General features: G+C 51.0%; 1 protein-coding gene, 1 non-coding gene and 1 pseudogene across 2 annotated transcripts; 1 reads left to right on the top strand and 2 right to left on the bottom strand.

The window, feature by feature from the left end:
• Window positions 1-1,065: 1,065 nt before the first annotated feature.
• On the bottom strand, window positions 1,066-4,128 carry LOC140411447 (zona pellucida sperm-binding protein 3-like). Its single transcript, XM_072500550.1, has 9 exons — window positions 3,709-4,128; window positions 2,575-2,690; window positions 2,390-2,493; window positions 2,123-2,300; window positions 1,906-2,032; window positions 1,742-1,830; window positions 1,504-1,622; window positions 1,302-1,430; window positions 1,066-1,223 (listed from the first exon to the last, which is right to left on the bottom strand). The coding sequence occupies exons 1-9, from the start codon at window positions 4,126-4,128 to the stop codon at window positions 1,093-1,095; spliced, it is 1,413 nt and encodes a 470-aa protein (XP_072356651.1). The 3' UTR covers window positions 1,066-1,092.
• Window positions 4,129-4,403: 275 nt separating this feature from the next.
• On the top strand, window positions 4,404-6,660 carry LOC140411446 (uncharacterized; annotated as a pseudogene).
• Window positions 6,661-20,100: 13,440 nt separating this feature from the next.
• On the bottom strand, window positions 20,101-20,173 carry trnaa-agc (transfer RNA alanine (anticodon AGC)). Its single transcript has one exon. It is a non-coding gene; the product is annotated as a tRNA-Ala (tRNA).
• Window positions 20,174-25,261: the final 5,088 nt, after the last annotated feature.

The following is a 25,261-nucleotide window of genomic DNA, read 5'->3' as shown; positions in this document are numbered from 1 at the left end:
TTTTGCCAACTATTCTAACCTCTCAATTTTCAATACATGTACTAGGTCCTGGTTAAGTTCCCTCTTTTCCAAGAGCAATCGCCAGTCTCTCCTATTACGACACTGCACCAGACCCCAACAGTGGCTAGGATACTGGACAGAGAGTTTTGTACAACTGAGGGGAAAAGATACCTCGCTCCAAGAGTGATTTCACACAAAATAGGGATGGTATAGTATTAAAATTTCTTTAAAATCAGAGTCATAGAATTTACAGTGCTGAAGGAGGCCATTCAGCCCATTGAGTCCCCAAGCTGGGAATTGAACCTGGTCACAACAAATTCCTCTTAGACTCTCCCTGTTCCTCCATCTCTTCTTAGGGTCACTCCAAGCTCATCTTGGCCTTGATGCCTCACCTCTTTCTCTTATCCAGAATGTTCAGTTTGAGGTCAGGTGCCCTTGTTCTTAATTCCCCATGAAGGGATTATTTCTGCAGACCCAGCCTACTAACTCCTTCAACACCTCAGATCAGCCTCAATCTTTAACACAGGAAGATTCAAACTCAGCCCCAGTCTTCATTCTGGCCAATCAGCATCAAGCCTGCTCAGAACAAGATGTCTCCTTTGACATTTGATTCCCAAATCCTGATGAGGTCCAAAGCAGAATAATAAGATTGGAGGGGCCAGTAGCCCCGATTAAAAACCAGATTCCATCTGTATCATTTACCTGCAAACATTTTGCTAACCGAGATCAGAATGAAGTTCAGGCACCAGATCAGGTCTCTGGGGATCAACACTGTCAGTTCTCGACAGTCACACAATGTTCCCCTCTCAGGGGAGGGATCCAGGTATCAGCCAGGCTCAGCTCCACAAGGAGGTCCCAGACTTGCTCACTCCCCCTCCCCCACACTGGGTGGCCAAACAAGGGGGTACTGAACATACAAAAAATTAATCAGTCCCCATAAAAACAACCCTCAATGAGAGGAGTCTTTCAAGGAGATGTGGTTCTTGGAGCTTTCAGTGCACAAACCCCAGCCATTATTTCAATGGACTCAGACTAATGAAATGCAGAGACCAATCAGCTCCCAGACACAAGGAATCACTGCTTTATTGATAATTAATTTGATGACTGGGTGAACAGAGTTTGATTGCGTTTCCTGTACAGGAACAAGGTGATCAATGAAGCAGAGATCAGAGAGACAGCCGTCACAGTCAGGGTCACGATCAGGACCACCTCAGACTCCACACCTACAAACCAATGAGAAGCTAATGGTTAGTGAAGGAAACATGGAGGGGAAAATGGAAACAAGCAGTCAGCCAACTCACCACCTGGGGACCTCTCCTGCATCCTTCCCTCATTCAGGGAGTCCGTTGCCAGGTTGGTCACATCAGTATCCAGAATGATCAGGGGTCCAAGTGAGGCCTCAGCCTCCCACTTCGATCCAACTTCACTCTCTGCAAAATCAAACATTCCAGTTAGAGAGGGGAAAGGGGAAATCTCCAACATCTAGGAGGATCAATGTCCTACCAGCTTCAGTTACAAGATCTCTCCTTCCTCTGGATCCAAATCGCAGCTCCCTTGTGGCACAGTTACCCACACGGCAACAGGCACAAATGTCAATGCTCGATTCCTCCAATGGGCTCCAGCTAAAACAAGACAAAGCTGTCAACCAACTGGGTTATGCATCACTTCACCACAAAAGCCCATCACTGAGAGAGAGAGAGAGAGAGAGAGAGAGAGAGAGAGAAACAGAAAACAGCATTACATATTGTGCATCTTCTGGAAAGTACAAGCTTTGTTCCTGGAATCTCTCCGATCCACTGGAGTTACTTTCAGGTGACAGGTGATGAAAATCTGAGGGAAACATCAACACGTCGTTATTTAATGTCTCCCTCCCAACACAGACCCCAATGGTCAGTTTCCTCTTACCAAGGAACGGTCATCTCCAAAGAAACGGAATGCATCCAGGTCAAACCGGAGCTTGTCCATCTCCCACTCACCACTTGGCAACACAAAGGTTGAAAAGGAGTCCTCAGCTTTGCTGTCCAGGAGGCAACTGAAAATGGATTTTAAAAAGAGGGACAGGTAGTGAATCAAGTGAAGCCAGTGAGATGGGAGCAGCTGGAGAAATCAGAGAGCTCCTTACCCATTGTAGTCAATAATGCTGTATCTCGGGGTGGAGTCCTTGTCTGGGCTCAAAGTAGCTACACAGCGGTCAATGTAGAGCTTCAGGGGCATGTGGTTACTCATTGAAACAGAGGCCTCAATGTGAATGAGGTCACCCAGGTAGTAGACAGTGGAAATGCGCTCTGTGAGCCAGTCACCTGAAGAACAAGAGGACAAGGGTTGGAGACAGTGGGTGTCACTCCCAGTGAGTGAAGACAGGAAATCACTCCATCCACCCATCACATACCATTCATTAGGCGCAGGGAGAATGAAAGATGTCCTTCTCCAGACCTAGTGGAGCTGAATGGGATCCAAGTAGGCCTGATGGGGTTACTGCTCACATTGCCCTTCCTGGAAAGACAGCAGAATCATTTTAGGACAACTTCAAAGAACACCAGTGGATCCTATTGGGCATTGAATAAAGATTCTCACCTAAAGTAACGACACTCAATGGGAACGACAGCTCCATTCATTCTCACAATGACAGATCCATGATACTCTGGGCTGTGGGTCAGGTGGGTGGTGTAGATCAGGAAATCTCCAGACATCTGAAAGACACCAGGTTAAGGAATGAAGAACTGATCTGGAATGAGAAAGTTCTACACAGGGGTTAACAATGAACTGTTCATCCAATGAAAACAAGTCTCAAGGGGATTGACAGGGTCAGTGCAAAGAGGGTGCTGGGCCCCAGCTGAAGAGCCAAGGACACATGGGGAGGGGGAGGGGTCATCTCAGGTCAGGGGTCAATCATTTACGATAAACATGACAATGAATTTCTTCATTTAGCAGCTCATGAATCCTCTATCCCAGAGAGCTGCAAATGCTCAGTCACAAGAGGGAATTCAGGACAGATGGATTTATTTTTGGACATTAAGGGAATCATGTTGAGGACAGGGACATGAGGGGTTGTGGGAAGTCCATCCCTGACATTAATGAATGGGGTCCAGCCCTGATCTGAATGATCAGGGAACAGGCTGAAGGAGCTGTATGACCCCCCCCCCATCTTATTATTAATGTTGCTCAGCAATCCCCAGCCATTTATACAAAGAAATCATTAGCACAAGACCAGGATCAATTAACAGGGAATGGATTCAATAAGGACAGCTCCAGCTAACATGAAAAGAAGCCACAAGTTGACAATAGTACAGAGCCAGGAAATAGAACAGTTTTAAGCAAGGGCTCCATTAACTGGGAAAGTGGAAAGTTGCTCTTTCATCCAATCCATCTGAATTCCCATTTCATTCTGTTCATTAGCACCCAAACCAATTGGATTAAACTGGATTGAAACCAAACCCTCAGTTCAATTGATCTGAATGAGGGGGAAAATAGAGAAAATCAACAAGAGGAAAAGCTTAGAGGAACTAAAGAGAAGCTTCCAGACCAATGGGGTTGAAAAGACTCAGACCAGTGGAAGCAAAGTACAATCCAGAATAGAAAGCTAGTTTGGGGGTTTAAGATGCAGGAGACCAGTATCTCCTCAATATCAATGACATCTCACCAATGGAAAGAAGTGTGTGGAACAATCTCCAGCCCAAGAATAGAGCCAGAGTGGAGGTTTGACATTACCTGCAATTTGCTGCCACATTCATGGAGCCCATAGTCAAAGAGGACAGTGTGGTTCGGAGAGTAGATCCTGGTTGGCCGACAGCCTGCTGCACCCAGGGTCAGGTCAGCAGCTTTAATCAGGTGCCTGGTTCCAAATAAATCCAGCTGGACCCTGACCAGCAGCTTGTCCTCTGCACACTGCACCATCACAGTCTGCAGTGGAGACACACTTTGACCCTCAGACACACGGAAATGGGAACCAAAGGGAGGAGGAGGAGGGAGTCTCTGAGGCACAGAGGTGGCTTTGACTCTGCTCCATGGAAACCTCTGGCCTAGAAACTGTTGCCAAGCATCAGAGGAACAAACAACTCCAACTAACACCAGCACTGGGACCAAAGCCCTCACTCCAAACTCCCCCATGATACCAAACAACTGAACCATCCTGGCCACCAGGGAGCAGCACCTTTTATACTCACAACCAGTACTCACCTGAACTCGTTTGAGATCAATCAGCTAATCATACTAAAAGAAACAAGCTCAGGGACAAATTAAAAGGGGCCGCTCCTGATGTGGGAACTGCCCAAATAATAATATTAATCTTTCTTATTGTCACAAGTATAAAGATTACATTAACCTATTTAATGTAAGTTAATTGTGAAAATCCCCTAGTCTCCACACTCTGGCGCCTGTTCGGGTACACGGAGGGGGAATTCAGAATGTCCAAATTGCCGAAGCGCACGACATTCAATGGCACCATCGTCTACAAGGCACAAGTCAAGAATGTGATGGAATACTTTCCCCTTACCTGGATGAGTGCAGCTCCAACGACACTCAAGAAGCTTGACACCATCCAGGACAAAGCAGCCTGCATGATTGGCATCCCTTCCACAAATATTCACTCCTTCTACCACCGACGCACAGTAACAGTCGTGTGTACCATCTATAAGATGAACTGCAGGATCTCACCATGGCACCTTAGATTGCAGCTTCCAAACCAAAGACCACTACCATCTAAAAGGACAAGGGCAGCAATCACCTGGGAACATCACCACCATTGAAATTCCCCGTCCAAGTCACTGACCGTTCGGACTTGGAAAGATATCGTCGTTCCTTCACTGCGACTGGGTCAAAATCCTGGAACTCCCTCCCTAATAGCAGAGTGGGTGTACCTACTCCTAATGGGCTGCAGCAGTTCAAGAAGAGAGCTCACCACTACCCTTTCAAGGGGAATTTGGGGTGGCAATAATTGCTGGCCAGCGATACCCATATCCTGTGAATTAATTATTTTAAAATTGGTTATTTTGGTTTTTGTTTCCCCCACAGGGATTGTAACAATGGACAACCAGGAGTGCCGCATGTGCCGCCCGGAGATGTCATTTCCGCGCCAGCTGGCGGGGCAACAAAGGCCGTTTCCGCCAGCTGGCGGGGCGGAAATTCCTCCGGCGTCGGCCTAGCCCCTCAATGTTGGGGCTCGGCCCCCAAAGATGCGGAGCATTCCGCACCTTTGGGGCGGCGCAATGCCCGTCTGATTGGCGCCGTTTTGGGCGGCAGTCGGTGGACATCGCGCCGTTTCGGGAGAATTTCGCCCGTGATCTCCATCACTCTGGCTTCACACTGCACCGGCGGGTGGGAGAATACCAGGAGCCAGGAGAATCCGGCTTAAAACAGAACTTGCATATTTAAATAAGGATGCTGGGAATGAACCAGATCACGGCAGCTGGAGCAGTCAAGGAGCATCGGAAATCGTATGACACCCGGCGCAAATCCCTCTTCGGGCCTGTCCCGGGATTCTCCCGACTTCGCAGAATTTGCACTGGGCGCAATTCGGCTGGAGAATTGCCCGCTGTTTCTCTACCGGTGCTGCTTAATATTTCCAGAAATTTCTGTTCATGTTGTATATTTAATAACTGAGGTTGTTCATCCTCACTGATTTAACTAAATACAAATAACAGACTGATGCTTGAGCAAGATTTCTTTACATGTGCCAGGCATAGGTTGCTGTAAGCACATTGAATCTTGTGGAAGGTATAATTTGCCTTCTGTAATCTTTTCACAACATGGTCATGCAGAAACTTAAACAGCATTTTGTCTCCAGCACAAGTATGTTTAATGCTGTATGTTTATGTTTTTCAGAGCGATGCCTGTTTAGTGCATGTTGATGACCCAAAGGCCACCAGTGCCACAGAGGAAATAAACACTGTGACTAGTTCTGTTACGGTGCAGGAGTACTTTGCCAACAGGATGGCTCAACTGAAAAAATCAATAACAGGGCATGAGATCGATCGAAGCAGTGCTGTTCAGGAACTCGAAGGAGATGATTTGATTCATTCGAAGAAGTAAAAATTAAATCCAAAAAGAAGAAAAAACGTTGCAGAGGAGATGCTGACGGGATTTGTAACTTCAACCAACTGTCTCTACCCACAAAGCAAGTCGAGGGTGAAGGTGATGTAGAACTAAATAGTGGTCTGATAGAAGACAGCCCAGTTAAGGCAAATTACCAGAATATAAGGAACTCCCGAGAAAGCAGAGCGAAACATTCGGTGTCACTCAACCAGAATATTTGTCCTTTAGGAGAAGTTGAATCGGAAGAGGTTCAGGTTGAACAGTACTCGGCAGTAAATGAGTCATCGGAGAAGCAAAATGAGCAGGATTGGGAAGAGAATAAGAAGAAACGAAAGAAGACTAAGAAGAAAGCAACAGCCACGGGTGAAGATGAGGTTTCTCAATCCTGTCATTCAATAGAAAGGAGGAGGAAAAAGAAAGAAAAGAAATAGCAGATTTGGGGCATGCCGAAATTGTTGGCCACATTTTTAATTGAAAACTATCCAAATGACTTATTTTATTACTAATTTCAGAGTAATTAAATTGTCCTCTACATTAAGGGCGTTGTAGCCTCACAGCGACTGTTGGAATTAAATTTAAGCAGTAAGCTTGGTAATGGAGGATGGAATACTTGAAGTAAGGAAAGCGATTAAAAGCATGGTAAAACAATTTTCTTATAAATGCACAAAATAAAATGAATATGTTTATTTGTGGGTATTGACAATAGAGGGCACGATCAAACGGCCTCGTCGCACCAGACACGGTGACGCGACAAGGCCATTAAATCTGATCGGAGGCCTCTCGCTAGATTTGCGATGCTCGGAACGCCTCGCGAGATCTCGTGAGACGTCACAACCTGGATCTCGCTCTCACTGGGCGGCATCCGGATATCCATCTCTAATTATCCATTCGGCTCATTTAAATATGTCGCCGTCCAATTCCCCCGCGGTCTGGGAACTAGCAGCCTCACCTGGGAGACCTCGCCATGGTGCCGTTTAACATTGGTCCACAGAAACGGGGGCCGTGCATAACGGCACCTGGGGGGGTGGGGGGGGGTTCCCAGGCCATTGGAGACTCATGGGTGGTCGGGGACAGGCAGAATGGCACCCTGGCTCTCCCTCTGGCACCCAGACAACTTGGCAGTGCTGGGACACTCAGGTGCCAGGGTGGCACTGCCAAGTGGTCGGCACCTGAGGGGGCATGCCCATGAAAGGATGAGTGTATGAAGGGCGGGTATGAATAGATCGCCTAATGGTTGGGAGGGCGGGTAAAGGGTGGGTGTTCTGAAATGGAGGGGAGGGGCTCGAAAGAGGCATGAAGAGGATGGTCCCTCAGCGATCCCATAGCCAAGTGACCTCATTTGGTTGGGGTGGGGAGGGGGAGAGTGACATTTCTTGTGGGTGGGGGGTGTGGGGCCCACAAATGGGGACCAGGTGGAACAGCACTTCAGGGGGGCGGGGAGGGGTGGTGGTGGGGGGGGGGGGGGGGGGGGAGGATCACCCAGGCGATCGATAACCCGTCCCAGGTAACTGGACAGGGTGGCACCCTGGCACTGATGCCACCAGGACGCCTTTGCACCACCAGCCTTGCACCCTGACAGTGCCACTTGGCTACCCTGGCACTGCCACATGGGCATCAGCCTGGCACTGCCAGGGTACCCAGGTGGTGCTGGCAGGGATACTGCCAGGCCGGAAGTGCCAAGGTGCCCAGAACTAATGCTTAGTTTTTGCTCAGATCGTGCTCTAAGTGTGGGTAAATACCATTGTGGAACTCACTGAAAAAAACGGCGAGAAATATTCTGCCAAACTCACCCAAAATAACACTTAGAATTTTTTCTTTAACAAAAATGTTTATATTCAGGTTTTTAATTTTATACAATACAAAATAAACACGTCTGTGTAGACCAGATACAATTTACAAAAGCCAGACATTGGAGGTTACCCCCAAGTCCCTACCCCCCCCCCCACCAATCACCAACTCCCCTGTCCCTTTTATATTATTTTATTCAATATTTACATCTGTACATTGTACAACAGGTGAATGGAAAGAGGCATGAAGAGGATGGTCCCTCAGCGATCCCATAGCCAAGTGACCTCATTTGGTTGGGGTGGGGAGGGGGAGAGTGACATTTCTTGTGGGTGGGGGGTGTGGGGCCCACAAATGGGGACCAGGTGGAACAGCACTTCAGGGGGGCGGGGAGGGGTGGTGGTGGGGGGGGGGGGAGGATCACCCAGGCGATCGAGACAGTTCGATGTATAGTTCTGTTACTGTTGGCCATATTATGGGCAGCACAATGGTTAGCACTGTTTCTTCACAGTGCCAGGGACCTGGGTTCGATTCCCAGATTGGGTCACTGTCGATGCAGAGTCTGCACGTTCTCCCCGTGTCTGCGTGGGTTTCCTCCGGGTGCTCGGTTTCCTCCCACAAGTCCCGAAAGACGTGCTTGTTAGGTGAATTAGACATCCTGAATTCTCCCTCAGTGTAGCGAACTGGCCCGCGGAGTGTGGTGACGAGGGGATTTTCACAGTAATTTCATTGCAGTGTTAATGTAAGCCTACTTGTGACACTAATAAAGATTATTTCTTAAGGCTTTGTTGGGGGGGGGGGGGCTTCTGGCCCCCCCTTCAGGCACTTCCCGTGTCCCCTCCTGATTTTTCCCTGGGTACCTCCCTTGCTGCTCCCCTTCCTCCCACATGTGGGTGTGGTTGGCCGGGCCTCCCTGGCACCGTTTACACTGGTCTTCCACCTCCGGGAAGAACCTGTTCATGTGGGTTCTGGTTAGGTGCGCTCTGTGCACCACTTTGTGCTGCATGCGGCTTAGGCTTGTGCAGGAGGTAGTGGAGTTCGCCCTGCTCAGTGCTTCACTCCAGAGTCCCCAACCTATGTCTGTCCCTAGTTCGTCCTCCCTCTTCTGTCTTGCTCCATGTAAGGGTGTTCTCACCTTCCTAACAGTTGTCCCTAAAGGTCCCCACAGTTCCCCTTCTCAATACAGTCCACGTCCAGCAGTTCCTTCAGCAATGTGGCACTCAGGACCCGAGGGTACCTCGCCGTCTCCTTGCGGAAAAAGGTTTCAACTTGCAAGTTTTGGATCTCCTGTCCGTTCGGTAGCTCCAGTCTTCCCGTCAGCTGGTCCAGGGTTGTGAGTCTGTCCCCCATGTAAAAGTCCCTAATCGCTCGCGTCCCCCTGGCCTGTCTCCACTTCGTAACACTGGTGTCAAGCATGGCTGGTGCGAATTTATGGTTACCACATATGTGGGCCAGGGTGGACATCTCAGTTAAGCCGATGTGCTGTCTCATCTCGTTCCAGATTTTAACGTAGCTACCACCACTGGGCTGGATATGTACTTTGCCAGCATGGTTGGGAGCGCTGTCGTGGCTCAGAGGGTTGTTCCTGTACAGGACACCTCCATTTTCACCCATTCTTTGCTCGGCTCCTTCCTCATCCCCTCACTCTCTCGTCTGTGGCTTCCCAGTGGTGGTATTGCAGGTTCAGACAGGCGAGGCCTCCCATATTTCTCCTCTACAGTGTATTTTTAGGGATTCTTGGATTCTTCCCTCCATAAATGCTACAATCATTTTGTCTATTCCTTGGAAAAAGGCCTTGGGGATGAAGATCGGTATGGATCTTTTCAATGGTATTGAAATTTCAGAGTTAAGTTTCTGACCAGTGAGGCTCCTAATTGTACTATGTTACATTTATTCTATTATTTTCTGTGACCCTCCCTGGTAACTTAATCTGGATTGTACTATTTATTTCAACTTTTTAAACTATTTTTGTCCTTTATTGACGATTTTCAGCCCCCTTCATAATGATAAAACTGGGACACCAAACCCTGTGGAGAAGCAGGGAATCATTCTGAACTTCCACATTTAACTACGGATGTGCACATACTGGAAGTTGTGCTATCAGTCTTACACTGTAGTGGTGCAAATACTGACATTTTCGCTGTTATAACTACAAATTCCAGGCCAATATAGATAAATATATCTAAGAAAGGTAAGGCCATTGCTTTCAATTGTCATGTGAGAGTGCCTTTAAGAAATGGGTGTTTATAAATGGGTGTGTATATGAATATCTGTAGTGAGAGTACCTTTAAGAAATGGGTGTTTACCACTGCAGTGATGTCAGAGAGTGGCTGGAGCTGGGCTGCCTGTCAGCTTTTTACTTTCGATTTAAGTTGTTTGCTGCAGGGTGTGTTTTAGTTTCATTTTCAGAGCTGGATAGCTGCAGTCACAGCCAGAAGGTGTCTGAGTTTCTCTCTGTAATCTAAAGAATGTAAATCAATCCTCGTGATTTAAAACTAATAACAGTAGTGACGTTAACCTGATGTGCTTCTGGTAAACGGTGTTTTAAGTCTTATAGATGTTAAAAGGAAAGCTGAAAGGATTACTTAGTGTTGTGTTTTTTGGGGGTTGTATTTGAATTACTAAGATGTGAACTGTATTTTTTAAAAAGGTTAACTTGAGTTCATAGAATACATATTGTTTTGCTTTAAAAAATACTTTCCCATTTCTGCTGTACAACACCTGTAGAGTGGGCCGTGTGCTCCCCATACCACAATCTATTAAAAGTTTGTGGGTCAGGTGAACTCCACGATAGACTTTGGGGTTCTCTAAACCCTGGCCCATAACAAATTGGGAGCTCGTCCGGGATAAAAGTCTATCTATTGGATTGGCTTAGTGAACCTAAAGACAGGTGAGCATATTGTGGTTGCTTTTCAGGTGTGATATTTTAGTTTAAGTAAGGAGTGTGTTGTGGACAATGGCTCTTTCAGAGGCTCTGAAGTTTTTCGGGGTTGAGATGGTCACACGCAGTACCTTACGGACAGAGACTAAAAGCAGACTGTTAGATTTGGCCAAAACAATGCAGTTAACATTACCTGACAAAATGCGAAAAGATGAGGCCATTATGGCGGTGGCTAAGCATTTAAAGTTGCCTGAGATACAGTTTGACTCATTGGAAATGGCAAAAATTCAGTTACAACTTAAACAAATGGAACGTGTGAAAGAATTAAAGCAGCTTGAATAAGAACGAGATAGAGAGGAAAAAGAAAGAGAGAGAGAGGAAAAACAAGAGGAGAGAGAAGAACGGAGAAAAGAAAGAATAGCCCTAGCACAACAATAAGAAAGAGAAAGGGAGATACAGATGAGGGAAAAAGATAAAGCGAGACAGTTTGAACTTCAGAAAATGGCCATGAAACATGACAGTCAGTTATAATTGGCAGACGTAAAGGGAAACGTACAGTTGGATGATAGTGATGAGGATAGTGAGAAAGAGCGTCATAGTCGAAGGCTTGGTGGGGATCTATTGCCAAGGTTTGATGAGAAGGAGGTAGAAGCCTTTTTCATTCCATTTGAGAACAAAGAACAAAGAACAAAGAAATGTACAGCACAGGAACAGGCCCTACGGCCCTCCAAGCCCGTGCTGACCATGCTGCCCGACTAAACTACAATCTTCTACACTTCCTGGGTCCGTATCCCTCTATTCCCATCCTATTCATGTATTTGTCAAGATTTGTAAATGTCACTATCGTCCCTGCTTCCACCACCTCCACCTGCAGCGAGTTCCAGGCACCCACTACCCTCTGTGTAAAAAACTTGCCTCGTACATCTACTCTAAACCTTGACCCTCTCACCTTAAACCGATGCCCCTTAGTAATTGACCCCTCTACCCTGGGGAAAAGCCTCTGACTATCCACTCTGTCTATGCCCCTCATAATTTTGTAGACCTCTATCAGGTCGCCCCTCAACCGCCGTCGTTCCAGTGAGAACAAACCGAGTTTATTCAACCGCTCCTCATAGCTAATGCCCTCCATACCAGGCAACATTCTGGTAAATCTCTTCTGCACCCTCTCTAAAGCCTCCACATCCTTCTGGTAGTGTGGCGACCAGAATTAAACACTATACTCCAAGTGTGGCCTAACTAAGGTTCTATACAGCTGCAACATGATTTGCCAATTCTTATACTCAATGCCCCGGCCAATGAAGGCAAGCATGCCGTATGTCTTCTTGACTACCTTCTCCACCTGTGTTGCCCCTTTCAGTGACCTGTGGACCTGTACTCCTAGATCTCTCTGACTTTCAATACTCTTGAGGGTTCTACCATTCACTGTATATTCCCTACCTACATTAGACCTTCCAAAATGCATTACCTCACATTTGTCCGGATTAAACTCCATCTGCCATCTCTCCGCCCAAGTCTCCAAACAATCTAAATCCTGCTGTATCCTCTGGCAGTCCTCATCGCTATCCGCAATTCCACTAACCTTTGTGTCGTCTGCAAACTTACTAATCAGACCAGTTACAGTTTCCTCCAAATCATTTATATATACATCAAACAGCAAAGGTCCCAGCACTGATCCCTGCGGAACACCACTGGTCACCGCCCTCTAATTAGAAAAGCATCCTTCCATTGCTACTCTCTGCCTTCTATGACCTAGCCAGTTCTGTATCCACCTTGCCAGCTCACCCCTGATCCCATGTGACTTCACCTTTTGTACTTGTCTACCATGAGGGACCTTGTCAAAGGCCTTACTGAAGTCCATATAGACAACATCCACTGCCCTACCTGCATCAATCATCTTTCTGACCTCCTCGAAAAACTCTATCAAGTTAGTGAGACACGACCTCCCCTTCACAAAACCATGCTGCCTCTCACTAATACGTCCATTTGCTTCCAAATGGGAGTAGATCCTGTCTCGAAGAATTCCCTCCAGTAATTTCCCTGCCACTGAAGTAAGGCTCAACGGCCTGTAGTTCCCTGGATTATCCTTGCTACCCTTCTTAAACAGAGGAACAACATTGGCTATTCTCCAGTCCTCCGGGACATCACCTGAAGACAGGGAGGATCCAAAGATTTATGTCAAGGCCTCAGCAATTTCCTCTCCAGCCTCCTTCAGTATTCTGGGGTAGATCCCATCAGGCCCTGGGGACTTATCTACCTTAATATTTTTTAAGCCGCCCAGCACCTCGTCATTTTGGATCTCAATGTGACCCAGGCTATCTACACACCCTTCTCCAGACTCAACATCTACCAATTCCTTCTCTTTGGTGAATACTGATGCAAAGTATTCATTTCGTACCTCGCCCATTTCCTGTGGCTCCACACATAGATTCCCTTGCCTATCCTTCAGTGGGCCAACCCTTTCCCTGGCTCCTCTTGCCTTTTATGTACGTGTAAAAAGCCTCGGGATTTTCCTTAACCCTATTTGCCAATGACTTTTCGTGACCCCTTCTAGCCCTCCTGACTCCTTGCTTAAGTTCCTTCCTACTTTCCTTATATTCCACACAGGCTTCGTCTGTTCCCAGGCTTTTAGCCCTGACAAAGGGTTATCCAAGGTTCCCGAAATTTGCCGTATTTATCCTTCTTCCTCACAGGAACATGCCGGTCCTGAATTCCTTTCAACTGACACTTGAAAGCCTCCCACATGTCAGATGTTGATTTGCCCTCAAACATCCGCCCCCAATCTATGTTCTTCAGTTCCCGCCTAATATTGTTATAATTAGCCTTCCCCCAATTTAGCACATTCACCTGAGGACCACTCTTATCCTTGTCCACCAGCACTTTAAAACTTACTGAATTGTGGTCACTGTTCCCGAAATACTCCCCTACTGAAACATCTACCACCTGGCCGGGCTCATTCCCCAATACCAGGTCCAGTATCGCCCCTTCCCTAGTTGGACTGTCTACATATTGTTTTAAGAAGCCCTCCTGGATGTTCCTTACAAACTCTGCCCTGTAAGATTACAAACTCTGTCCCGAGATTACAAACCTAGATGTCCTGTCTTTTAACTTTCTGCCTAGCTCCCTGAACTCCTGCTGCAGGACCTCATGCCCCTTCCTGCCTATGTCATTAGTACCAATATGTACAACGACCTCTGCCTGTTTTCTCTCCCCCTACAGGATGCCCTCTACCCGCTCGGAGACATCTTGGACCCTGGCACCAGGGAGGCAACATACCATCCTGGAGTCTCTTTCACATCCACAGAAGTGCCTATCTATGCCCCTGACTATAGAGTCCCCTATTACTATTGCTCTTCTGCGCTTTGACCCTCCCTTCTGAACATCAGAGCCAGCCATGGTGCCACTGCTCTGGCTGCTGCTGTTTTCCCCTGATAGGCTACCCCCCCCCCCCGACAGTATCCAAAGGGGTATACCTGTTTGAGAGGGGGACAACTACAGGGGATTCCTGCACTGACTGCCTGCCCTTTCTGGTGGTCACCCATTTCTCTGCCTGCACCTTGGGTGTGACCACATTTATATAACTGCTATCTATGATGCTTTCCGCCACCTGCATGCTCCTAAGTGCATCCAATTGCTGCTCCAACCGAACCATGCGGTCTGTGAGGAGCTCCAGTTGGGTGCACTTTCTGCAGATGAAGCCATCCGGGACGCTGGAAGCCTCCCGGACCTGCCACATCTCACAGTCAGAGCACTGCACCCCTCTAACTGACATTGCGTCAATTAATTAGTAAATTAAAGTTAAAAGTTAAATTTTTTTTACAAAGTTACTGTTAACTATCTGTTTCCTCGCACTAGATTTCTACGGCCCGACCCTGATCGTATGCGCCCCCTACTGCAACTCCCTCTCCCTCACTGTCCCAAGGCCCTGAAGAGGTGCCTTGGATTCTTCTCCTATTATGCCCAGTGGGTCCCCTAGTAAGCGGACAAAGCCCGCTCACTAATTAAGGCCACCATTTTTCCACTGGCAACTGAGGCCCGCCAGGCCTTCAGCTGCATCAAGGCGGACATCGCCAAAGCCGCGATGCGTGCGGTGGACGAGTCCGTCCCCTTCCAGGTGGAGAGCGACGCATCGGAGATCGCTCTCGCCGCCACCCTCAACCAAGCAGGCAGACCGGTAGCGTTCTTTTCACGCACTTTCACCACCTCTGAGATTCGACACTCCTTGGTTGAAAAAGAAGCCCAAGCCATCATGGAAGCCGTGCGGCACTGGAGACACTACCTCGCTGGTAGGAGGTTTACCCTCGTCACCGACCAACGATCGGTAGCCTTCATGTTCGACAATACGCAGCAGGGCAAAATCAAGAACGATAAGATCTTGAGGCGGAGGAGCGAACTCTCCACCTATAACTATGATATAGTACAGGGCCCTGGGAAGCTCAATGAGCCGCCAGATGCCCTGTCCCGCGGCACATGCGCCAGCGCACAAGATGACCGACTATGGGCTATCCACGATGACCTCTGCCACTCGGGGGTCACCCGGCTCGCCCATTATATCAAGGCCCGCAACCTGCCCTACTCCACCCAGGAGGTCAGAGACAGGACCAGGGACTGCCAGATCTGTGCGGAGTGTAAACCGCACTTCTATCGACCGGATAAGGCCCACCTGGTAAAGGCATCACGGCCCTTTGAATGCCTCAGTATCGATTTCAAAGGGCCCCTCCCCTCCAATAACCACAATACATACTTTCTCAACATCATAGATGAGTTCTCCCGCTTCCCATTTGCCATCCCCTGCCCCGATATGACCACTTCCACTGTCATTAAAGCCCTGCATAGTGTCTTCACCCTGTTTGGTTTCCCCAGTTATGTCCACAGTGACCGGGGTTCGTCATTCATGAGCGACGAACTGCATCAGTACCTGCTCAGTAAGGGCATCGCCTCGAGCAGGACTACCAGTTATAACCCCAGGGGAAACGGGCAGGTGGAGAAGGAGAACGCAACGGTCTGGAAGACCATCCTACTGACCCTGCGGTCCAGGAATCTCCCAGTTTCTCACTGGCAGGAGGTCCTCCTCGATGCGCTCCACTCTATCAGGTCCTTCCTTTGCACAGCCACAAACGAGACTCCTCATGACCGCTTGTTTGTTTTCCCTAGTGGAGCTACCTCAGGGGCCTCGCTTCCGTCCTGGCTGAAGACACCGGGACCAGTCCTCCTCAGAAAACACGTCAGGAGCCATAAGATCGACCCTCTGGTAGAGAGGGTCCAGCTCCTACACTCCAACCCCCAATATGCTTATGTTGAACACCCCGATGGCCGACAAGATACCGTCTCTCTCCGGGACCTGGCGCCCGCAGGCTCCACCACCACCACCACCACCGCAGCCCCCCCACTATATCCCGCTCAACCTACCATGTCCAGCACCCCCACCCCTATATGGCTCCCGCGCTCTCTCCCACCCGCCACACTGGTCCACAGGAATGAATCATAGAATCATAGAATCATAGAAGTTTACAGCATGGAAACAGGCCCTTCGGCCCAACCAGTCCATGCCGCCCAGTTTTTACCATTAAGCTAGTCCCAGTTGCCCGCACTTGGCCCATAACCCTCTATACCCATCTTACCCATGTAACTATCTAAATGTTTTTTAAAAGACACAATTGTACCCGCCTCTACTACTACCTCTGGCAGCCCATTCCAGACACTCACTACCCTCTGAGTGAAGAAATTGCCCCTCTGGGCCCTTCTGAATCTCTCCCCTCTCACCTTAAACCTATGCCCTCTAGTTTTAGACTCCCCTACCTTTGGGAAAAGATGTTGACTATCTACCTTATCTATGCCCCTCATTATTTTATAGACCTCTATAAGATCACCCCTAAGCCTCCTACGCTCCAAGGAAAAAAGTCCCAGTCTATCCAGCCTCTCCTTATAACTCAAACCATCAAGTCCCGGCAACATCCTAGTAAATCTTTTCTGCACTCTTTCCAGTTTAATAATATCCTTCCTATAATAGGGTGACCAGAACTGCACACAGTATTCCAAGTGTGGCCGTACCAATGTCTTGTACAACTTCAACAAGACATCCCAACTCCTGTATTCAATGTTCTGACCAATGAAACCAAGCATGCCGAATGCCTTTTTCACCACCCTGTCCACCTGTGACTCCACCTTCAAGGAGCTATGAACCTGTACTCCGAGATCTCTTTGTTCTATAACTCTCCCCAACGCCATACCATTAACTGAGTAGGTCCTGGCCTGATTCGATCTGCCAAAATGCATCACCTCACATTTATCTAAATCAAACTCCATCTGCCATTCGTCGGCCCACTGGCCTAATTGATCAAGATCCCGTTGCAATCCTAGATAACCTTCTTCACTATCCACTGTGCCACCAATCTTGGTGTCATCTGCAAACTTACTAACCATGCCTCCTAAATTCTCATCCAAATCATTAATATAAATCACAAATAACAGTGGACCCAGCACCGATCCCTGAGGCACACCACTGGTCACAGGCCTCCAGTTTGAAAAACAACCCTCTACAACCACCCTCTGCCTTCTGTCGTCCAGCCAATTTTGAATCCAATTGGCAACCTCACCCTGGATCCCGTGAGCTTTAACCTTCTGCAACAACCTACCATGCGGTACCTTGTCAAAGGCTTTGCTAAAGTCCATGTAGACAACGTCTACTGCACTGCCCTCATCTACCTTCTTGGTCACCCCCTCAAAAAACTCAATCAAATTTGTGAGACATGATTTTCCACGCACAAAGCCATGCTGACTGCCCCGAATCAGTCCTTGCCTCTCTAAATGCTTGTAGATCCTGTCTCTCAGAATACCTTCTAGCAACTTGTCTACTACAGACGTTAGGCTCACCGGTCTGTAGTTCCCAGGCTTTTCCCTGCTGCCCTTCTTAAACAAGGGCACAACATTCGCCACTCTCCAATCTTCAGGCACCTCACCTGTGGCTGCCGATGATTCAAATATCTCTGTTAGGGGACGCGCAATTTCCTCCCTAGCCTCCCACAACACCCTGGGATACATTTCATCAGGTCCCGGGGATTTATCTACCTTGATGCGCTTTAAGACTTCCAGCACCTCCTCCTCTGTAATATGCACACTTCTCAAGACATCACTATTTATTTCCCTTAGTTTCCTAACATCCATGCCTTTCTCCACCGTGAATACCGATGAGAAATATTCATTCAGGATCTCACCCAACTCTTGTGGCTCTGCACATAGATCCTTAAGAGGCCCTACTCTGTCCTTAGTTACTCTTTTCCCCTTTATGTATTTGTAGAATCTCTTTGGATTCTCCCTTGCATTATTTGCCAAAGCAATTTCATGTCCCCTTTTTGCCCTCCTGATTTCCCTCTTAACTCTATTTCGACAATCTCTATACTCTTCAAGGGATCCACTTGATCCCAGTTGCTTATGTACGTCATATGCCTCCTTCTTCTTTTTGACCAGAGTCTCAATATCTCGAGTCATCCAGGGTTTCCTACTTCTACCAACCTTACCCTTCACTCTAAAGGGAATGTGCTTACCCTGCACCCTGGTTAACACATTTTTAAAAGCCTCCCATTTACCAGCCGTCCCTTTGCCTGCCAACAGTCTCCCCCAATCTACCTCTGCAAGTTCCTGTCTGATACCATCAAAATTGGCCTTGCCCCAATTAAGAATTTTAACTCTTGGGCCAGACCTATCATTCTCCATAGCTATCTTAAAACTAATGGAGTTATGGTCACTTGTCCCAAAGTGATCTCTCACTAGCACTTCTGTCACTTGCCCTTCCTTATTTCCCAAGACGAGGTCAAGTTTTGCCCCCTCTCTAGTCGATCCATCCACATACTGAATGAGAAATTCCTCCTGAATACACTCAACAAATTTCCCTCCATCCAAGCCCCTAATGCTATGGCTGTCCCAGTCAATGTTGGGAAAGTTAAAGTCCCCTACTACTACCACCCTATTATTCTTGCAGCTATCTGTAATCTCCTTACATATTTGCTCCTCAATTTCCCGCTGACTATTTGGGGGCCTGTAGTACAGTCCTACCAAGGTGATCTCTCCCTTCTTATTTTTCAGTTCCACCCATATAGACTCAGTGGGCGAACCCTCGGATATATCCCCTCTAAGTACTGCCGTGATGTTCTCCCTAATCAAAAACGCCACTCCCCCTCCTCTCTTACCTCCTGTTCTATCCTTTCTATAGCATCTGTACCCCGGAACATTCAGCTGCCAGTCCTGCCCCTCCCTTAGCCATGTTTCAGTCATAGCCATAATATCTCAGTCCCATGTGCCCGTCCATGCCCTGAGTTCATCCGCTTTGCCCGTCAGGCCCCTTGCATTGAAATAAATGCAGTTTAATGTAGACCTTCCTTGCTCTCTGCCCTGCTTTCTCAGGGGTCATGCTTTACACACTCTCCCTTCCTGCCTTTTGTTTCTGTCCCCACTGACTTCCTACATCGGTTCCCATCCCCCTGCCACATTAGTTTAAACCCTCCCCAACTGCACTAGCAAACACACCCCCGAGAACATTGGTTCCGGTCCCACCCAGATGCAGACCGTCCGATTTGTACAGGTCCCACCTCCCCCAGAACCGGTCCCAATGTCCCAGGAATTTGAAACCCTCCCTCCTGCACCATCTCTCAAGCCATGTATTCATCCTAGCTATCCTGTCATTCCTACTCTGACTATCACGTGGCACTGGTAGCAATCCTGAGATTACTACCTTTGAGGTCCTACTTTTTAGTTTAACTCCTAACTCCCTAAATTCAGCTTGTAGGACCTCATCCCGTTTTTTACCTATATTGTTGGTGCCTATATGCACCACGACAGCTGGCTGTTCACCCTCCCCCTCCAGAATGCCCTGCAGCCGCTCCGAGACATCCTTGACCCTTGCACCAGGGAGGCAACATACCAACCTGGATTCTCGTTTGCGTCCACAGAAACGCCTGTCTATTCCCCTTACAATTGAATCCCCTATCACTATAGCTCTGCCACTCTTTTTCCTGCCCTTCTGTGCAGCAGAGCCAGCTACGGTGCCATGAACCTGGCTGCTGCCACCTACCCCTGGTGAGCCATCACCCCCAACAGTTTCCAAAACGGTAAATCTGTTTTGGAGGGAGATGACCGCAGGGGATCCCTGCACTGCCTTCCTACTCTTCCTCTGTCTGTTGGTCACCCATTCCCTATCTGCCTCAGTAATTTTAATCTGCGGTGTGACCAACTCACTGAATGTGCTATCCACAACTTCCTCAGCATCGCGGATGCTCCAAAGTGAGTCCATCCGCAGCTCCAGAGCCATCAAGCGGCCTAACAGGAGCTGCAGTTGGACACACCTCTTGCAGATGAAGGAGTCAGGGACACCAGAAGGGTCCCTGACTTGCCACATCTCACAAGAAAAAAGCTGGAGGATGCGGGCGTCGATCCCGCTACCTCTCGCATGCTAAGCGAGCGCTCTACCATTTGAGCTAATCCCCCGAATGAAGCTCCAGAAGAGCCGCTCCCGGAGTCCACGCCTGTGCCCGCACCGGACCCACTTCTGCTGCCAGCACGGATGAGCCCGACACCCGGACCAGCAGCAACACCAGTGCTTCGGCGATCACAGCGCACCCTCTGAACCTATGAGCCCATCACCCCCGCCGGACTTCATTTTTTAACAGGGGGTGAATGTGGTGAATGTATAGTGCTAATAATTCACCAGTGCATTTGTATCATGTTCCGCTGTTGTGTTATGTTGTTGACTTTGCGGTCTCCACCTATGGGCCATTGTGTGGCTTCACCCACAGGGGGATATGTTGGGGTATGTACGGGTGCCACCCATGGCTCCTCCCCTTAAGAGGAAGTATAAAGAGCAGCTGACCTGCAGGCAGTTCCCAGCATTGTACCAGTCGCAGGCAGGCACTGTTCTAAGCTGATTAAAACCACGGTTGACTTCTCCTCGTGTCTTTGAGTGAATTGATGGTCACATCCACCACTGACCCTTTTATCATTTGTCACTTCTGCCTTCTAACCTATCAGAGACTTTGTTCTGTTCTCCCCTCCTCTCCCCACCACCTTAAAACTTGTTATATTCCTAACGTCTTCCAATTCCCAACAAAAGGTTACCAACCTGAAACATCTACTACGGGAGCAATTCTCCCAAAACATTTCTCAGTGTGGTCTCTGGTGGGAACCCAGGTCAATTCCTGCCGGATGATTTGGTGCAATGCAGATCGCGATCTCCCGACACTTAGAATTTTGTTTGGAGCTGCATCCTGATTGGGGGGCGCAGGGCTGAACAAGCCGGCAGGTCCGTCTCCTCCGAGATCGGGGCACCATTCTTAAAGGAAGATCTGGGGTGAGATTCTCCGACCCCCCGCCGGGTCAGAGAATCGCCGGGGGCTGGCGTGAATCCCGCCCCCGCCGGTTGCCGAAGTCTCCGGCACCGGATAGTCGTCGGCGGCGGGAATCGCGGCGCGCCAGTTGGCGGGCCCCCCCCGCTCGATTCTCCGGGCCGGATGGGCCGAAGTCCCGCCGCTAAAATGCCTGTCCCGCCGGCGTAAATTAAACCACCTACCTTACCGGCGGGACAAGGCGGCGCGGGCGGGCTCCGGGGTCCTGGGGGGGGGGCCCACACGGTGGCCTGGCCCGCGATCGGGGCCCACCGATTCGCGGGCGGAGGCAGAAGAGACTCCCTCCAATGCGCATGCACGGGAATGCCGTCAGCGGCATGTCATTTCCGCGCCAGCTGACGGGGCACCAAAGGCCTTTCCCGCCAGCTGGCGGGGTGGAAATTCGTCCGGCGCCGACCTAGCCCCTCAAGGTTGGGGCTCGGCCCCCAATGATGCGGAGGATTCCGCACCTTTGGGGCGGCGCGATGCCCGTCTGATTTGCGCCGTTTTGTGCGCCAGTCGGCGGACATCGTGCCATTTCCGGAGAATTTCGTCCCTGATCTCAGGCAAATGCTCAGCCCCCACCCCGCCCCATTGCCAGTACCAGCACCCCCAGGTGTACGACAGCTCGCTGTGGGGATGGCCAAATGGTCCGCTCCATGTTAGAAGTGCCAATGTACCAGGACACTGCACTGCCATGTTTCCGACCACCTGAGGGCTATAATGGTCTCTGAACCCACCCCATCTGCCTGGCCATCACTTTTATAAAAATTACTTTTTCTGAGTTATAAAGCGAGGGCTCAGAGTGTGGACAGGGGAGAACTCCTAATCCAGCTCCTTGCCTGCTCCAAAAACCAATTCAAATTTAAATTGAATCCAATTCATGGTCCCCACAAAAGAGACAAACCAGATCTGAGCCAAAAGGCAGAGCAGATACTACACTTGATCTTGGCCAAAAGGCTTCTGGGCGTCATTCTCCGACCCCCCGCCGGGTCGGAGAATGGCCGTTGGCCGCCGTGAATCCCGCCCCCGCCCCCGCCGAAGTCTCTGAAGGGAGAAACGTCGGCGGGGCGTTAATGGCGCCGCTGCCGCGGAGAATGTCACGGGTCTGCGCAAGGCAGCCGATTTTCGGCCTTCCGATATTCTCCCTTCCGGATGGGCCGAAGTCCCAGGTGAATCAAACCACCTTTTCACCGGCGTGACCCGGTGCTCCAGGGTCACGCCGACCAGCGAGGAGGTGAGTGACGGCCTGGGGGGTTGGCTCTGGGCAGGAAATGTCGTGGCAGCAGACTGATTGCGTGAGGAGAGGTGTGTCTCGGCTTGTGTCTGTGTGTGTGCGGCGGGGGGCGGGGGTTAGAGTAGGCTGGGCTCCGGGGGAGTGCCGGGAGGGGGTCCGTGCTGGGGTGGAGGTTGGGGAGGGGGTCCGTGCCGGGGTGGAGGTTGGGGGTTGGGGGGGGTCCGTGCTGGGGTGGAGGTTGGGGAGGGGGTCCGTGCCGGGGTGGAGGTTGGGGGTTGGGGGGGGTCCGTGCTGGGGTGGAGGTTGGGGAGGGGGTCCGTGCCGGGGTGGAGGTTGGGGGTTGGTGGGGGTCCGTGCTGGAGTGGAGGTTGGGGGTTGGGGAGGGGGTCCGTGCCGGGCTGGAGGTTGGGGGGGGGTCCGTGCTGGGGTGGAGGTTGGGGGTTGGGGGGGGGTCCGTGCTGGGGTGGAGGTTGGGGAGGGGGTCCGTGCCGGGGTGGAGGTTGGGGGTTGGGGGGGGTCCGTGCTGGGGTGGAGGTTGGGGAGGGGGTCCGTGCCGGGGTGGAGGTTGGGGGTTGGGGGGGGGTCCGTGCTGGGGTGGAGGTTCGGGGTTGGGGGGGGGTCCGTGCTGGGGTGGAGGTTGGGGAGGGGGTCCGTGCTGGGGTGGAGGTGGGGGGTTGGGGGGGGTCCGTGCTGGGGTGGAGGTTGGGGGTTGGGGAGGGGGTCCGTGCCGGGGTGGGTGATGGGAGGGCAAATGAGTTGGTCCACCTGGCCAGGTGCCAGCCTCCAACAGTTGGACCCATGCGCTCCATGCCACCAGGCTGGGGGGAGGAGGGGATATGGGCAATGATGACATGTCGTCGTTCCCCTCCCCCCCACCAGGCCGTCATGTTTTCAGACCATCCAGCGATGTTGGCCGCCATGGTGGCAGCCGCTCATGTCTATGTTGCCCTGGATGAGGAGGAGGAGGAGGAGGAGGAGCGTGCCAGAGAGGCGGCGCAGGCTGCCGTAGAGGGGCAGGCGGGAGCCGCCCAGGCTGGAGGGACACCTGACCGACAGGACGAGGAGGGGGAGGAGGACGTCGCGGCCCCACGGCAACGGAGGCACCCGAGGGCGCCCCGTGTGTACCGGCCCCGGCAGTCATACCAGGACCTCACGGACCGGGAATGCAGGAGGAGACTCCGGATGAGACCGGAAACCGTGGCACACATCTGCCACCTGCTGGCACACCTGTCCTGTCACCGCGTGGCACTGGCGGGGGACACCCTCTCCCCGTGTCCGTCAAGGTTACGGTGGCCCTGAACTTTTATGCAACGGGGTCATTCCAGGCACCGAGTGGGGACCTGTCCGGCATATCGCAGACATCGATGCATCGGTGCATCTGGGCAGTGACAGATGCCCTTTATGCCATGGCGCACCGCTACATCCGCTTCCCCGTGGACCGGGCCAGCCAAGATGCCCGGGCCGTGGGCTTCTCTGCCGTTGCCGGGTTCCCCATGGTCCAGGGCGCGATCGATGGGATGCACGTCGCCGTGCGGCCACCTGCAGATAACAGGGCCGTGTTCACTAATAGGAAGGGGACCTATTCGATGAACGTACAGGTGGTCTGCGACCACCGCATGATGATCCTGCACGTCTGCGCCCGTCACCCAGGCAGTGTACACGACTCATTCGTGTTGTCGCGGTCATCCATCCCCGGCATGTAAGAGGGACGCCATCCCCGGCTGAGGGGCTGGTTGCTGGGCGACAGGGGCTACCCATTGCGATCGTGGCTGATGACGCCTATACGGAGGCCACGCAATGAGGCGGAGAACCGCTACAATGATGCCCATGTAGCGACTAGGGGAGTGATCGAGAGGTGCTTTGGCGTGCTGAAGATGCGTTTCAGGTGCCTGGACCTCTCTGGGGGCGCCCTCCAGTATCGGTCAGATAGGGTTGGCCGCATCATTGTGGTGTGCTGCGTCCTGCACAACATAGCCCAGCAGAGGGGCGATGTGCCGCAGGCAGAGGAGGGTGGAGTGGAGGAGCAGCAGGAAGAGGCGCAGTCCTCCCCAGATGAGGGGGATGGGGGCAATGGTCAGGGCAGACGGGGTAGACACAGGCGAGTGGCTGTCCACCGTTACCGGCTGGCCCAGCGGGCACGGGACAGACTGATAGACGCCCGCTTCACTGACTAGATGGGCGTGGGAATCGGGTAGTATGGCCACAGACCGCACACCATGGCAACAGCCGACCACCCACACCCCCCACCCACCCACCCACCCAGCACCCTCATCCCCTCCCCAACCCCACGCACCCCACCCACATGCACACCAACCCCCCCCCTCCCAATTGCCGATCCACCGGCGGCACAACGGGCCGGGCTCACCCAGTTGCGGGTGGACGCGTGTCTATCGCAGGCCATGGAGGATGATGACAACCCGCCCTCCGATGAGCTCCTGGCTCTACATCGTTGGACTATGTCTGACCCATGGCCACAGTACCACCATCCACCCGGACCATCCCTGCATGCGGCTGTGACACTGCAGCGCACGGTCCCGTCCTCTGCCCAGGGGATGTTGATGGCGGCCCAGGGGGAAGGGGGCAGACTCACCTGGGGCTGAGGTAAGACCACCCGTCACACACACACTTGCGCTCAACGTACATGACACGCCCGCACACTTTGGACAGAGCACAAAGGCAGCTTCGGTAGGTGTAACATTGACTTTAATAACCAAAGGAGTTCATGCACGTGCCCTAGCCCCTAAAACTCATCTGTGCCCTGCACCCGTGCCAACTTACTCAGTGTCTAATTGTTTGGCCTTACGGGCCCTTTGACTACGTCTATGTGGTTCCCCAGACGGTACAGCAGAACTGGAGGTGGACTCCTGTGATTCCTGCCCTCTGACACTGGATCCCTTTGGCGGCCGTTTCCTGGGGCGTCCTGGCCTAGATGGGCCAGGCTGCGGCCCGGGCGACTGG

Source organism: Scyliorhinus torazame, chromosome 4 (assembly GCF_047496885.1).
Source record: "Scyliorhinus torazame isolate Kashiwa2021f chromosome 4, sScyTor2.1, whole genome shotgun sequence".
NCBI classification, from domain to species: Eukaryota; Metazoa; Chordata; class Chondrichthyes; order Carcharhiniformes; family Scyliorhinidae; genus Scyliorhinus; species Scyliorhinus torazame.
Note: the sequence above shows the minus strand (reverse complement) of the source record. Positions and strands in the feature narration are given on the sequence as shown.